Source organism: Sinocyclocheilus rhinocerous, unplaced genomic scaffold (genome assembly GCF_001515625.1).
Source record: "Sinocyclocheilus rhinocerous isolate Xijiao unplaced genomic scaffold, SAMN03320098_v1.1 scaffold1576, whole genome shotgun sequence".
In the NCBI taxonomy this organism is placed as follows: domain Eukaryota; kingdom Metazoa; phylum Chordata; class Actinopteri; order Cypriniformes; family Cyprinidae; genus Sinocyclocheilus; species Sinocyclocheilus rhinocerous.
The window spans coordinates 3,550-18,474 of record NW_015628323.1 but is presented as its reverse complement, the minus strand read 5'-3'; the positions used below and the strand labels follow the sequence as shown (position 1 = coordinate 18,474).

Here is a 14,925-nt window from a genome sequence, read left to right as displayed (position 1 = left end):
TATTATTAAAATAATGCTTATATTATATAAATATATTTTATATACTACCAAATTTCACTAGATTTTTCTATTTATTTTGTTACATATTTTACACAGGCCTATATTATATATGAAATATATTAGATTAATATTTAAATATATTTTATATATTACCAAAGTCTGTCTGTCTGTCTGTCTGTCTGTCTGTCTGTCTATCTATCTGTCTATCTGTCTGTCTGTCTGTCTGTCTATTTATATAATATTAGCAATATATAAATATATTTTATATTCTACCAAATTTCACTTGTTTTTTCACTAGTGGTTTCAAATTATTAATATAAAATGATTATTATTCTTAGTTACTGTTAATTTATTTAGTTACATATTTTACATATGTACTAAATATGTTAGATTATCATTTAATTAAATATATTTTATATATTACCATGATGGTTTCTATTGATCTATCTCTTTCTATTATTAAAATAATACTTAAAACATATATATTTATACCAAATTTCATTAGCTGTTCAATATATTACCAAATTCCTTCTTTTTTCTTTCTTTCTTTCTTTTCTTTCTTTCTTTCTATCTATACTACATGTATAAAGTATAATTCTATTTATTACTATATGGAAATGTAATCCAAAGCAAAGTGAATAGAAAATTTCTATTTAACGTCACTTGTCTTTGTCTTGTACAGTGTATCAGTGTAACCCGTATCTTCTAACTTTACACACTCACACAAACAGAAAGAGTTGATGTATTATTCATACACTTTCCACGAAACACTCACCAGCCGGTTGCCTTGTTTTTCTAACCTTCATCTGAATTCAACTCTATACAGTTTTGATAACACACATTATTTGGTGAAAACCACATGAATGTTTATGACTTGAATTTATTGTGGTTAAACTAGTCTGGTTCTTAAGCTGCTTAATCCGAACATTAATATTTCATGGCGTCTGTCAAAGGGGACGTGAAGTGGGTCAACATCGGACAGATGAGCGCATCAACCATACGCTGCTGTTTACATTGTTCATGACACCCAAATCCAGAGCATCACCTCAAACATAACGATTGATACTGAGCTCCTCGATTATCCATAAGATTCAAATACAAATCAGTCGCTTATTTGAATCATTTAATGTTTTGCAATTCAAAGCAGCAGCAGCAGCCGCATGTTAAAAATCATAGCTGGGACATTTTACAGACCCGAAGCTTATGTAAGAATCCTGAACTGATCCGGTCTACACATAATTAATTATTTGGCATATTTCCCGCTCATGCATGCTCTCAAAAGTTCCCACTGTAATAAATATTAACAGGACATGCCTCCAGAGACAAGAGGAACGACACATTCAAAACTTACAAGTATTCATATGACCTAAATGAGGAACATTTGGTTTAGTTTAACAACAAGATCTGAAAAATGTCAGAATATATATTATTTATTATTTCTATTATTATTTATTTATCATTTTATAATAGTAAATTGTTATCAAATAATTATAATAAATTTATATTTTTATAGAATAAAAATATCAAAATAGAATGATATAAAATTATAAATTTAATTGTCATTGTTGTAATTGTATTACTTTTGTCAGAATATTTATAATTTATTATTTGTATCATTATTCTTATAATATATAAGTATAATTCATAATACAAAATTTTTGTAAAATTATTACATGATAAAATTGTATTTTTGAATATAAATATCAAAATAAAATTCTATGAAAAGATCTAATTATTAAATTTTTATGTTATTATGGTTACTAATAAAAATATTATACCAACTTAAAAATAGTGTAAATTAACATAAACATTAAAGATATTATTTTTTGTCAGAATATGTTATATTTATTATTGTCAGAATATATATTATTTATATTATTATAATTGTGTAATTATTAAATTATTTTATAATATTTATTTATAATTTATAATGCTAAATTGTTGTAAAATAATTATTAAAATATATATATAAAAAAAATATCAAAATAAAATGATATCAAATAAAAAATTATCGAATTTTATTTTATTATGGATACTAATAAAGATATTACACCAATTTTCTTTAAAAATCTTATTTTTATTAAGCAAATTCATTAGTTGACATCTGTCCACTAGAAGCAGTAAAAGCAGTAAAAAAATATTAAGGTTAATAGTTGATCTCTATAGGTGCTGTGCAGTGATATATATAAAGTAGCTGTGTTTTGCATCATATCTATTAATATAGAATTTATAGTATTGTAGCTTAAATGTAACAACTGTATTGACCAATCAGCTTCCACTCCAGGAACGATCTGTTTATATAGAATAGTTCAAGCAGCTGTAGAGCTGTTTCCCTGCAGCTGGTCTGAAATCAGTTGTACATGGTCATGTGCAGAAACTACAAATCAAGAGAAAAACACATAAATATTCATTTGGCGCACAGTTAATGAATCACATTTTTCACAAGATAATAAATTCAGCTCTGATTCACGTAATATCTGTCAGTCATGTTGCATAAAGATGGTTAAGAAGAACTAAAGAGGGCTGGATCAGCCTGTGTGTGCGTGTGTGTGTGAGTGTGTGTGTGTGTGTGTGTGTGTGTGTGTGTGTGTGTGTGTGTGAGTGTGAGTGTGTGTGTGAGTGTGAGTGTGTGTGTGTGTGTGTGTGTGTGTGTGTGTGTGTGTGAGTGTGAGTGTGTGTGTGTGTGTGTGAGTGTGTGTGTGTGTGTGTGTAAAGAGGACTCAACACTCTCATGTGTTTCATGTTTTTACCTGTCTGCAGTTCACTGAAATCACTCCCATCCCTGTCGCATCAAATGCCTGAAACTTGCCTGAAAACAAAAACATGTAGATGGATGGATGGATGGATGGATAGAGAGACAGATATAAATGAGTATTATTATTATTACTAAAATGTATTAATGTATTAATACATTTAAAGTGTACAGTTTTTTATTTTTATATTTATGTTTTCATTTTAATTGTAGTTAACGTTTTAGACATTTTGTTGTTTGTTTGTCATTTTTATTACATAAAAAAAAAACATCTATATAGTTTTCATTATTTTAATTCAAACTTTTATTACCTTTATTTTTATTATTGTAAACTGAATTAAAATTTGAATGGTTGCCTTGGCAACTAGATGAAATCAAATGAGTTTAAGTTTTTTTTTTCTATTTTAACAAAAGCTGTTTTATGGTTTTAGTTTAAATGAACTCTAATAATCCTGCAGTTCACCCTCATGATGCTCCAAACCCATATGACCTTCTTTTTTTAATTTTTAAGGAATATCCTGCTAATTTTTTCATTTAAAGACCAGAAAAAGACTCAAAAAAATTCTCCTTTTGTGTTCCAGGTAACAAAAAAAAAAGTACTTTGATTTGACTTTGATTTGTGTGTTCTCTTACGTATCATGCAGTCCAGTTTGGTGAGCAGGAAGAGGAATCCCGGGAAGCTGATGGTCATCTCTGGCTCCGTGTAGCGCAGGCCTATCAGCTGCAGTATGAATTCATCCACCCGTATGCCTAGACCAGAGCAGACCAGCTCAGATCAACCCGATCATCAGCATTCCAGACTCACGACAGCAGATGAATGAGCAGGTTTCTCTCCTGACAGCTGGGTGTGTGTGTGTGTGGGAGAGCGTTTCACAGTGTGTGTGTGTGTGTGTTTTCATTCTCAATAAGTGTTGCGTCAATGAATGCATTTGCATGTACAGGGTGTGTGTTCATGCTCATACTTGCATTTGTGTGTGTGTGTGTGTGTGTGTGTGTGAGTAAGTGTGTGTCATGGGTTTCACCTGCTGCTGTCAGAGCGGGTGGGATTTCTAGATAATCCAGAGACTGGTTCTTGTTTTTGTCAAATATCATAAAGATACCCTGTAAAAACACAGACAGACGGGTGAATAATCACAGAATCCAATCTTTATTTGATCTAAGATGTAGTCATGAATATTAATCCATGCCTTGAAGCAATAGTTACATGTTATTTACTATAAAATAATAATAAATGAAAAATTAAATATTATATATATATATATATATAAATTTGAATATTTGTTGTATTTTTATTTGAATATTTGATATGTTTTTCATATTTATTGTAAATGAAAGAAATAATAATTTCATTCATTTCAACAAATTTACTGACATGCACACAACTCGGAAACTTTGGGCTTAAAGAAAAATTTTAACCGTTTCCCACTCATAATCATGACTTTGTGGTTGCGTTCATCTCATAAATGATCTTTGTGAACTTAACTTGAATGCACCATATGATGGAATCAGTCATGTGACATGAAAACCTTCTACAGTCTCATCCTGACCGTAACCAAACACACCCTACGTGCATTAAAATACTGCAAACAGCCAAATGTCCTCACCGTCCACTTCCGGAGTTTTGCCCACAATGCCTGGAACTCTATCAAGTCGAGTCGTCCCATTCCTTGGCTCTGATTGGAGGTGTTAAGGAGACATTCCAATCTCCACCCAAAACATTCTTGTGAAACGCACCATAAAATACCACACCCACCCACATCCACCTGCAGTTACTGAGATAACACATCCGCTATGATGAGAATGAAATACTAGCATATATACCGCATAACACATGCCATACTATTCTTAGAAATAGAATGTGAAACAAACTGTTGCATGTTACACTACCGGTCAAAATCTTGGAATTTTTCATGTTTTTGACAGAAGTCTCTTCTGCTCACCAAGGCTGCATTTATTTGATCAAAATAAAAATAGTAAAATTGCGCAATATTATTACAATTTAAAATAACTGTTTTCAATTGTAATATATTGTAAAATGTAATTTATTCCTGTGATCAAAGCTGAATTTTCAGCATCATTACGCCAGTCTTCAGTGTCACATGATCCTTCAGAAATCTTTCTAATATGCTGATTATTATCAATGTTGAAAACAGTTATGCTGCTGCATATTTTTGTGGACACTTTTTTTTTTTCAGCAAGGATGCATTAAATTGATCAAAAGTGACAGCAAAGACATTTATAATTACAAATTCTGTTATTTTCAACTTTCTATTCATCAAAAATCCTGAAAAACAAAATATATGATGGTTTCCTCAAAAAATACGAAGCAGCACAACTGTTTTCAACATTGATAATAATAGGAATGTTTCTTGAGCAGCAAATCAGCATCTTAGAATGATTTCTGAAGGATCATGTGACACTGAAGACTGGAGTAATGATGCTGAAAATTCAGCTTTGCATCACAGAAATAAATTACATTTTAAAATATATTACAATTTAAAATAGTTATTTTAAATTGTAATAATATTTCACAATTTTACTGTATTTCTGATCAAATAAATGCAGCATTAATGAGCAGATTTCAATCAAATCAAAATGAATCAAAATTGATATTAATGCTAGAAGATTCGTCACACTAGAAATGCAGGATGGAGTTTACCACACTAGTTTTATATCGCACAATTTATGCCATCTGCAAACAGAAAATCTGCATTCTGTGCTAAGAATTCATACTGCATACAGCAGTGAAAGTATTAAAGCATAGCCATGCAGTCTTAAAAATTTAGTCATTTAAATTCAATGTTTAGCGGTTTATCTAGTTCTATTCCGTGTCCATGCACACTAACCAGTGCGTTTGTGAGGACAGTGTATATCAGAAGTGCACTAGCTATGCAGGATACATCCATGAGCACCACGAAGCTCTTGCAGTGCTCCAAACTCAGCTGCTTCTCGCTACCTGCAAAGACTGACCGACCAGAAAACAGGAAACAGAAACAATATCATCCAACTCACTTCCTCACTGGTTTCCACTTCACTTCCTGCATGGTTTTCAACTCTGCTAGCAGAACTAATGAAAAGAATTGCATTAACACGGCACAGTGAACACGACTTCTCCTGCAAACCGCGTTTACCATTAAAATGCAAATGTAGAAAAAAAAAAAGAAGTGAACAGTTGAAAAACAGCTTGTGAATAAACATGTTCTCACCTCCTTTGGCAATGGCTTCTGTCAGCAGATTATACAGATCCAAAGGGGTACAATAAGGCCCCTATAGACAACACATACAAAACTGTTAACAGTCACACGCATATGACATTAGAGCTACATATTAGCTCTAAAAATACATGCACAAACAAACTCAAAAGTACTGTATTGTGCAGCTCAACGTGCAAGTAATGTGTGTTTTTACCTTGACACAGTGTTTCACAAAGAGCTCTCTGGCTTCATTTCCAGACGGCAGACCTGCGAGACGTGGAGACATTGGCTACACACACAAACAGACAGGCAGAAACAATTAAAACCCAGCGATTAAACTGACTCAGTGCTAACAAATGATCAAAGCAGTGAAACTAGATCAACGTCTCCATTTTACCGGTGTAATCGAGTTTCTATCTACTCCTGGTGTCCCAACAGCTCTGCAAACACACAAACACACATATATATTGACATATGTAGCAGTTTATTATGTTAAAACAAAGAAAAATAAAGAAAAAGCAATGTTCCCATCAAGTTATGAATACATAATTTCTGAATCTTCACTGAACGTTCAAACAGTCCAGGTTTTTAAACACTGAGGAAACATTCCATTTTATGTTTTTAAAAATGACGAGAACGTTACCTCTGAATGTTCTCTGAAACAAGTAGTAACAAATGTTTTGTGCAAACATTATTAAAGACGAATGAACTTTAATGTTCTATTAATGGTAATGGAAGAACGTTTGCTCATAACTTTGAATGAACCTTGCCAGAACATTCCGTGTTCGCTGAGATTTGACCTCCAAAAATAAAGACAATTTTTTTGAAGTTCTCAGTTTTGTTTCATTTTATAAAACGGATAGTTCTGGTCCTTGATTCTGATTGGCTGAGCCACGTTCTCTACAAACATACCCCTTTGTTTACGTTTGTGTGTTGCTCGGCAACCACTTTGTTGCAACCACAACTGATTCAGAGGAACTACGAATACTGTTTTTATTAATATAATTACACATTATTTGCTCTGTATTTTGTGAAACCTTACTATGTATATGGAATAACCATTTTATAAAAGCTATAAGCCCGTGAAGCCGTGGTTTACAATGAATTTATAACAGCTAAGGGGGTTTTAGGCACTCCGCTTCGCGTCGCAACGCCCCTTAGCTGTTATAAATTCACTGTAAACCACGGCTTCTTATGGGGCTTATTGCTTTATTTTCTCCTAGAACTCATTATGGGAAGTAAAAATAGACACAAAGTACTTGTCATATAGAAAGAGCACAGAGGTGTAGCATTAATGTGAATAGTAGCTCAGCAGTGTTGTTATTGCTAACTAAAACTATTAAAAATCACTTTTGTTAATGGAAATGAAGTTGACATAAAATCAATTTTAAATACTTAAAAGAAACAAAAAACTTAAAAAGCTTTACAAAACTTATACAGATATTAGAAATGCTGCATTGGCAACTAACTAAAATATAATATGTTACTAAATTACTAAAACTGAAAAAAAAATATATATATATATATATTTAAGAAATAATAAAGCACATAACAAAATGATTAAAACGTAAAATAAAATGAAAATTGGAAATACAAAAATAAAAGCTAATTCAAAATACTAATTTTGAATAATAATAATTTTAATATTAATTACATTAAAATAAAAAAACAATATTAATTAAAATTATTCCATGTTATTTTTAATATTAAAATATTTGAGTAATATTTAAGTAATACTAAAATAACACTGCAGAAGAAAATATTAGAAAATACTGAGAAAATATTAGTTATGTGTATTAGATTACTGGGTCTGTTTCTCAGAATAAACACCCAAGGTTTGCTCTATATTTCATTCCATTGCTGTCAAACGAGATGTTTTTCTTGCATGTTGGTGAGCATCACTTACATGGTTTTGTTTGCTTTCTCGGTCAGGACTCTCAGAAGGAATTCTTCCTCCTTATTGGTCTCTGTTAACTGAAATAAAATATAGTAAACTTATTTTATAAATAATATTTTATTCATATATTCATATCTTTTATTTATATAATATTATATAATATATACTATAGTTCTTCCTTCAAACCAGTAAAATACATAATATATAATAAATAATATATAATATGTTACATAATGCAGTGACTAGTTCATCCTCTGAAGCATCTGCGCAGGGAATGATGATGTAATGACCGGGTGCCAGGCGACCGCGAAGCACCAGCTCCCGCCGCTGGTCTTTAGCAGTGCTGAGCACCGGGCTCGACTGAGACAAGTCCAGAGAGGAGAGGAAATCACGCTCGGATCGGGCCTGATCACACACGCACACACACACACACACACACATCAGAGAGAGACACACAGTCAAGAGACACTAACATGCTCAAATCTTCACATCATGAGCTCAGAAATTGTTCTTTTTATTTCATTTTTCCTTTTCTTTTCGTTTTATCTAATGCATGATTATTTTCTATACTTTTTATTTTCTATACTGCTTCCTTCAAGCAGTACAATCATCAATGCCCCCCCTTTTCTCTGGAACTCCATTGCTCTTTGTTAGAGTGCCTTACTTTTGTTGGCTTAAAAAAACCCTTTACTTAAAAAAAAAAAAAAAAGAAGAAGAAGAAAAGGCCACATTTCTCATTTTCATTTAGTTTAACTTGATGTGCTAAAATAACTGAAATAAAAAATAAAAATGACAAAAACACTAAATGTAATATTAAAATAGAATCTCAACAATACTAAGACAACATTGCTTTGAAGTGTTCATTGTAGTCGTCTGGGAACCTGCAAACATCCGTTTCCCAGCGAAACTGATAAAGCCAACCAATCAGATTGCAGCTTGCATATCCAATAATACACACTCAGAAAACAGACGTGTGAAACCTTGTATATTTGCAGCGCGATGTCGGACAGCACTCCTCTCTTACGAGTGTGTTTCTGCATGAGCGCCAGCAGGAATGAGCACGTTAGTTCAGGGTCACTGGGGTCGTCGTCCTCCTCCAGCAGGGTCAGACTGTACTGAGGAGACCCTACAAACACACACATGTGAGTATAATACAGTGACAAGTCGTATGATATTTGTGTGAACAGTGATGCTCACGTACCTTGCTGAGGAATCCAGCATCCGTGATGCAAAGTGCATTTCCAGGGCTTTTTGACTCCGCTCTCACTCAGCGTGTCTTCGCTCAGGTGACAAACCTCTATCATGTCAAAGTTCTGGCAGAAATCTGCCAGAGACATCCTGATGGGCAGAGAGAGAAGACGATGAAGATGCATCGGCCATCTAAACCAATCAGAGAAGAGCCTGAATATGAATCAGCCAATCAGAATAGAGAGAACACCGGCTCACCAGAACTCCCCGTCATCACGCTGGATTCTCTGCACACGCTGCTGCTCTTCAGCGCTCACCATATTCCACTCGATCCTAAAACACATCATTAAACAACAAACACACTCACACACGTGCCTGGCTAAACATTTTCTTGGCTATCTAAACAGAGAAATATCACAGACTTCTTTTGTTTTATATATATATATATATATATATTCACTTTCATATTTATATAACGTGTTTTGTACCCTTTTTTGTCACTCCAAGGCCCCTCCCACTCAGTATTACCCCACGGGTTCCTGATCCGCACCAGCTGAACCGGACCGATCGTAGTCTTGATCTGAAACACACATAAAGCAAACTCAGTCCGAACTATTTCTTATCTTGCATACTATTTCAGATTGAAGTATGTGAATTGGGACTCCTCTTGGCAATCCTCTACATACAACTTTCTCAGAAATACAGTACTAGCAGTGTCCCATTTTGTTGTTATTTAAGCAGATGGTGCCCTCTGGTGGAACACTGAGCATTAAAGACACTAATGAAACACAAATCAAGAACTGCTTTGACAGACAGATAATGAAAGAGAGAGAGAAAAAAAAACACCCAAGGTTAAATTTCCCCTCTCACCGTCTCCAAGCCGGTCACAGAGTAGGCATGCATGAACAAAATCCCAAACTCATTGCTCTTCTCGATGGCACCCTTCACAAAGACAGAGAGACAAGACAATAGATTACTTTCACAAAACAACATCTGTCGAAAGAAAACACTTTCCTGGAACTCAAGAAAGATCCTTTTACCTAGAAGAATACAAACAAAGAGGGAAGAACACGCGAGACCCTCGCTCACAACAATTTCACCGAACCCAAACTTTTGAATGGTAGTGTACATTTTGACAAACAGTGTGGGGATTTTACATGATTAAAAACTTCACATACACTGCTTCAGAAGACTTGAAATACTACTTCTATAACACTTTATTAGAGCTTAAATGTCTACAGAATTTAGAGCTTACAGCCCCAGTCTATTCACTGTCACTGTACGAAAACGAGCAGCATGGACATTCTACTAAACATCTTTATTTGTGTTCCACAGAAGTCATCATGCAGGTTTGGAATGACATGGGGGAGAATAAACGATGAGAGAACTGCAATTTTTGGGCGAACTATTCCTTTTAATAAGGCATGTGAAGAGAGCGTACCCTTGTGTTACCACAGTTGATCAGAGCTCCTTCCTGCAGCAGCGGGTGCAGGAAAGAGCCCAGTATTCGAGGGTCAGACGGCACCGTGAAAACCTCTGTAACCCCACCTGTCATGTCTGTCATCGCCTCATGAGGGTAACCCATATTCAGAGCAGTATAACCACCCTTCAGCCTGAGAATGAGATGGAGGGGATAATCTGAACAACAAGCAGTTTATGTGCATGCAGAGCTCACCCTCAGACCTCCCAAGATGTAGGCAGAACAGATTTGTAGAAATATAGCATCACATCAGTCACCAATGGATCCTCCGCAGTGAATGGGTGCCGCCAGAATGAGAGTCCAAACCGCTGATAAAAACATTGTGAAGCCAAAAGCTGCGTGTTTGTAAGAAACTTTAAAACGTATAACTTTAAGTCTTCGCTTCTGGCCAAAATACAAGTCTTTAATATTTAATTCCTCTTTCTCCTGCGAAAAAGTGCATCCCCTATTGTCTCTCACATCAAAATCCACCAAATTATTTGTTTAGAACTGTTTTGAACTGCTTGTGCTTGATCTGTGCAGATTTCTATCCTATAACTCAGACCAGACAACTTTTTCACTGGAGGAAGCGTTATTATGGATAGAGGACTCATATTTCAGCCTGAAGCTATGGGTTGCAGTTAAAAATGCCTTGATGGATTTGTTTTGTACAAACATGCAGCTTTTCATTTCACAAGATATTAGTGACAGTGTGGTTTGGATTGGTGTGGTTTACTTGTGGATTATTGTGATGTTTTTATCAGCTGTTTGGACTCTCATTCTGACGGCACCCATTCACTGCAGAGGATTCGTTGGTGAACAAGTGATGGAATGCTATATTTCTCCAAATCTGATGAAGAAACAAACTCATCTACATCTTGGATGGCCTGAGGGTGAGTAAACATTCAGCAAATTTTAATTTTTGTGTGAATGTTACTTTAAATATGATATCCAGTCATTTTTATGCATCGAAATATTCCACTAACTTGGCATAAGCTTTCTCCAGTAGAGCGCTCCAGAATTCATTTTTGTTTGAGGAGTACAGATAGATCAGCTGACCGTTTTGTGTCGGCAAGCGGTCATCAATTTGCACCTCAGTCCACTCACCATACTGCCAGAACTACAGACAGAGAGACACCGTTAAAACCGTCACAACCGTTTCATTCTGAACGGTAACACACGGTACTAACCCGAAAACTGAAGCGGCCGACGTATCCCTTCTGAAAACCTTGGCCTGAGGGAACGACACGATGCAGAAGAGAAGGGTAGAGAGAAAGAGACGCCACCGCAGACAAGAACCAGCAGTCATCTGAGAGAGAGAGAGAGAGAGTTCAAGCACATTAAACCCGTTAAAACATGTTTTAGGCCTAATTTGGTTATAAAAGATGATTCCAATGTTATGTGGTGAAATAAGTTTATTCTGCTACATTGGTTGTTATTTGGTTTTATTTTAGGGTTTTCAACATTTAATATTAAATGGAGACCCAACACAAAACCAAACAAAAATATTCATCAAACATCTTCATTGCGTATTAACAAAAAATGGTCGAAAGTTTGGAATAATTATGATTTGTAATGCTTTGAACATTAAAGTCTCTTTGCATTTATTTGATGAAAAATACAGTAAAACCAGTGATATTGTGAAATATTATCAGTTTAAAAGGGCTGTTTTTTATTTTACTATTTTTTTTTTTTTTTACTGTCGCTTTTGGTCAATTTAATGCATCCTTGCTGAATAAAAGTATTTCTTTCTTTTTTTTAAATCTTACCCCAAACTTTTGTATGCTATTGTATCACAGTTCCCACAAAATGTTAGGCAGCAAAAACTGTTTTCAAAATTGATAACAATCAGAAATGCTTTTTTGAGAAGCAAACCAGCATATTGGACTGATTTCTGAAGGATCACGCGATACTGAAGACACCGAAGAGTCAGGATGCTGAAAATTCAGCTATGATCACTGGAATAAATTACATTTTAAAATGCATTCAAATAGAAAACAAATATAATATAACAATTTTCACAAATTTTTGCTGTATTTTTAACAAATATATCCAGTTTTGGTGAGCATAAGAGACTTTTTTTGGTCATTTTTAACAGATTCTGGGTTAGTATTATTCATGATTTTGAGGATAAGGGTATCATGCAACCTGCCCATTTTTGCATTTGTCTAATTTGATGAGCTTCTACCAAGTGACAGATCAATGTGCACCAAAATTCTATTGAGTTTGATTGGATTCACTACCTCTGACCTCTGAAGTGTTGCACTGTATTATTTGTGTGATCATCCACAGATGAGAACCACTGCTTTACAGCAAACACGAAAGCCATTTGATGCCAGTACTGCTTTTATGAAGCACAAACAGTGTGTTATACGAGAACCTGCAAAAGTCTGCAGCCCCTGTATTGTTCTCAGTGGGAATTCTTATTGTTTAAATGGTTCAGAATTAAATTCTCACGCAGAATTCCCTGGCAGATGTCCATACGTGTGGCTCCATCTGCAATAAACTGAGGAAACGGACAGATCTCCTGGAAAAGAGAGGAGAAAGTACAAACGGTCACTTTAGGGTCAATGGATATTTAGGAATAGGAATAATAGGTCATCATTTAAAAAAAAAAACTTTATATTTTATACTCACTGATTTAAAGCATCTAGGGGGCGTGTTAGAACGAGCCGTTTTATATCTCTTTGGTTTTGAGACTTTAGTCTTTGCAACTTCAGGGATCTTATCTATGCACAATCAGCTTGTAACACTCCAAAGAGAAAGGAAAACTTGAAATCGCGTCATATGACCCCTTTAAAAATAAACATTCCACTAACGTTCGCCTACAAACGTGCTAGAAAGTTGTAAGAAACGTTTTTGTAACCTTGGCATAACGTTATAATCATGGCCAGAAAACTGGACATTTCAATGTTGAAACATTTCAAAACAACGTTCCCACATCGTTTTTATAGCCTACATTTGTTGCCTGGGAAAGAACAGTTCAGGTACAGATCTGTTATCGTATGGCTCTCGGGAGATGTGTGCTGGGCTGTCACTTCGGCTCACCTTTGGTCGTTTCCAAACCAAGTCTTTCTGAATCAGCATGTCCTGCTCCGGGAACTTGGTGTCCGTGTAAAGCCCGTCCTGCAGAGGAAGCCCGGAGGTGGGAGACCACAGCAGCGTCGGGCTGCCCAGACTCTCCCAGGGGTTCGAACCGGACGAGTCTATGCTCGGCTGTTTCTTTGTTTCGGACATACTGGAGTGCGACTTCTATCCTTCTGAATCTGTCAGTGTGTTTGGGAACGAGTGTATCTGAATGCACACACAGACGATTATATTTATCCCTACTGTCAAAAACGTCAACGAATCGAATATTGGTCTGTGGTAAAGTGGGCGTAAACTTCAGGAAAGCAGGTCTTTCCTTAACTTACCTTTAAACAGCTCCTCTCTCCAGCTGTGCGCTAACTAACACTGTCAAAACGAAAACATCTGTCATCATAAACGACAACCTTTACCACAGTGGAGCACACATCGCTATCAGCCAATCTCGCAAAAAGAGCTTTGCGTTGACGTTTTGCAACAATAGATGTAAACAATTGCCACGATGAAGCACAAAAGCACTGATAGAGAATACACGCATTAAAGAGATGCGGAAGGTTTGCAGGTTTGGCTCTTATACTCTTTGGATTTAATTTCTGATCTATTACTGAAATAACTTAACTGTAATGTGCATGTCAGCTTGCTCTGTCTGTCTTGGATGCCTTAAACTACAAAACACAATATCCTGACCCATGCAGTGATAAAAAAAAGAAAGAAAGAATGAATTTGGAGTAGCTGTTGTGATCAGTATATATATATATATACAATAAACTGAAGTTCAAACGTTTGGAATAATTACTATTTTTGAATGTTTTTTTTTTAAAGTCTCTTTTGCTCATCAAGGCTGTATTTATTTATTTATTTTTAAAAAAACAGGAATAATTTGTGAAATATTTTTACAATTTAATATAACTGTTTTCTATGTGATTATATTTTAAAATGTAATTTATTTCTGTGATCAAAGCTGAATTTTCAGCATCATTACTCCAGTCTTCAGTGTCACATGATCTTCAGAAATCATTCTAATATGCTGATTTGCTGCTCAAGAAACATTTCTGATTATTATCAATGTTGAAAACAGTTGTTGTGCTGCTGCATATTTTTGTGGAAAATGTAATACATTTGATTTTTTATTGGTCTTTGATGAATAGAAAGTTCAAAAGAACAGTACAGAATTTATTTGAAGTAGAAGTCTTTTTATTTTATAATTATACTATAAATGTCACCTTTGATCAAATGAATGCATCCTTAAGAAATAGAAGTATTAATTTCTTTTAAAAAAATGTACTGATCTCAAAGATTTGAACAGTGGTTTGTTTATTGCATTAGGGAATAATACACTACAAAAAAACGT

The 14,925-nt window shown here is 34.7% G+C and overlaps 1 protein-coding gene across 2 annotated transcripts; it reads right to left on the bottom strand.

Moving 5' to 3' along the window:
- Positions 1-2,056: 2,056 nt before the first annotated feature.
- Positions 2,057-13,953, bottom strand: LOC107737428 (calpain-9-like). Of its 2 annotated transcripts, XM_016548915.1 has the most exons (22): positions 13,904-13,953; positions 13,539-13,784; positions 12,948-13,017; positions 11,681-11,799; positions 11,477-11,610; positions 10,473-10,644; positions 9,902-9,973; positions 9,520-9,611; positions 9,290-9,364; positions 9,045-9,181; positions 8,824-8,969; positions 8,105-8,248; positions 7,853-7,911; positions 6,344-6,386; positions 6,161-6,235; positions 5,959-6,019; positions 5,653-5,717; positions 4,357-4,425; positions 3,775-3,853; positions 3,386-3,502; positions 2,751-2,809; positions 2,057-2,377 (listed from the first exon to the last, which is right to left on the bottom strand). In XM_016548915.1, the coding sequence occupies exons 2-22, from the start codon at positions 13,725-13,727 to the stop codon at positions 2,351-2,353; spliced, it is 2,004 nt and encodes a 667-aa protein (XP_016404401.1). In that variant the 5' UTR covers positions 13,728-13,784; positions 13,904-13,953; the 3' UTR covers positions 2,057-2,350. The 2 variants fall into 2 exon arrangements, with proteins under 2 accessions (XP_016404401.1, XP_016404400.1); XM_016548914.1 differs by lacking the exon at positions 13,904-13,953 and having other exon boundaries at positions 13,539-13,809.
- Positions 13,954-14,925: the final 972 nt, after the last annotated feature.

Coding starts and splice junctions, on each gene's coding strand:
- LOC107737428 (XM_016548915.1), bottom strand. CDS start 13,727: ATGTCCGAAACAAAGAAACAGCCGAGCATAGACTCGTCCGGTTCGAAC. Junction 9,365..9,519: donor CCTTGGAGTGACAAAAAAGG/GTACAAAACACG, acceptor GATGTGTTTTAG/GATCGAGTGGAATATGGTGA. Junction 5,718..5,958: donor AGAAGCCATTGCCAAAGGAG/GTGAGAACATGT, acceptor CTGGTCGGTCAG/TCTTTGCAGGTAGCGAGAAG.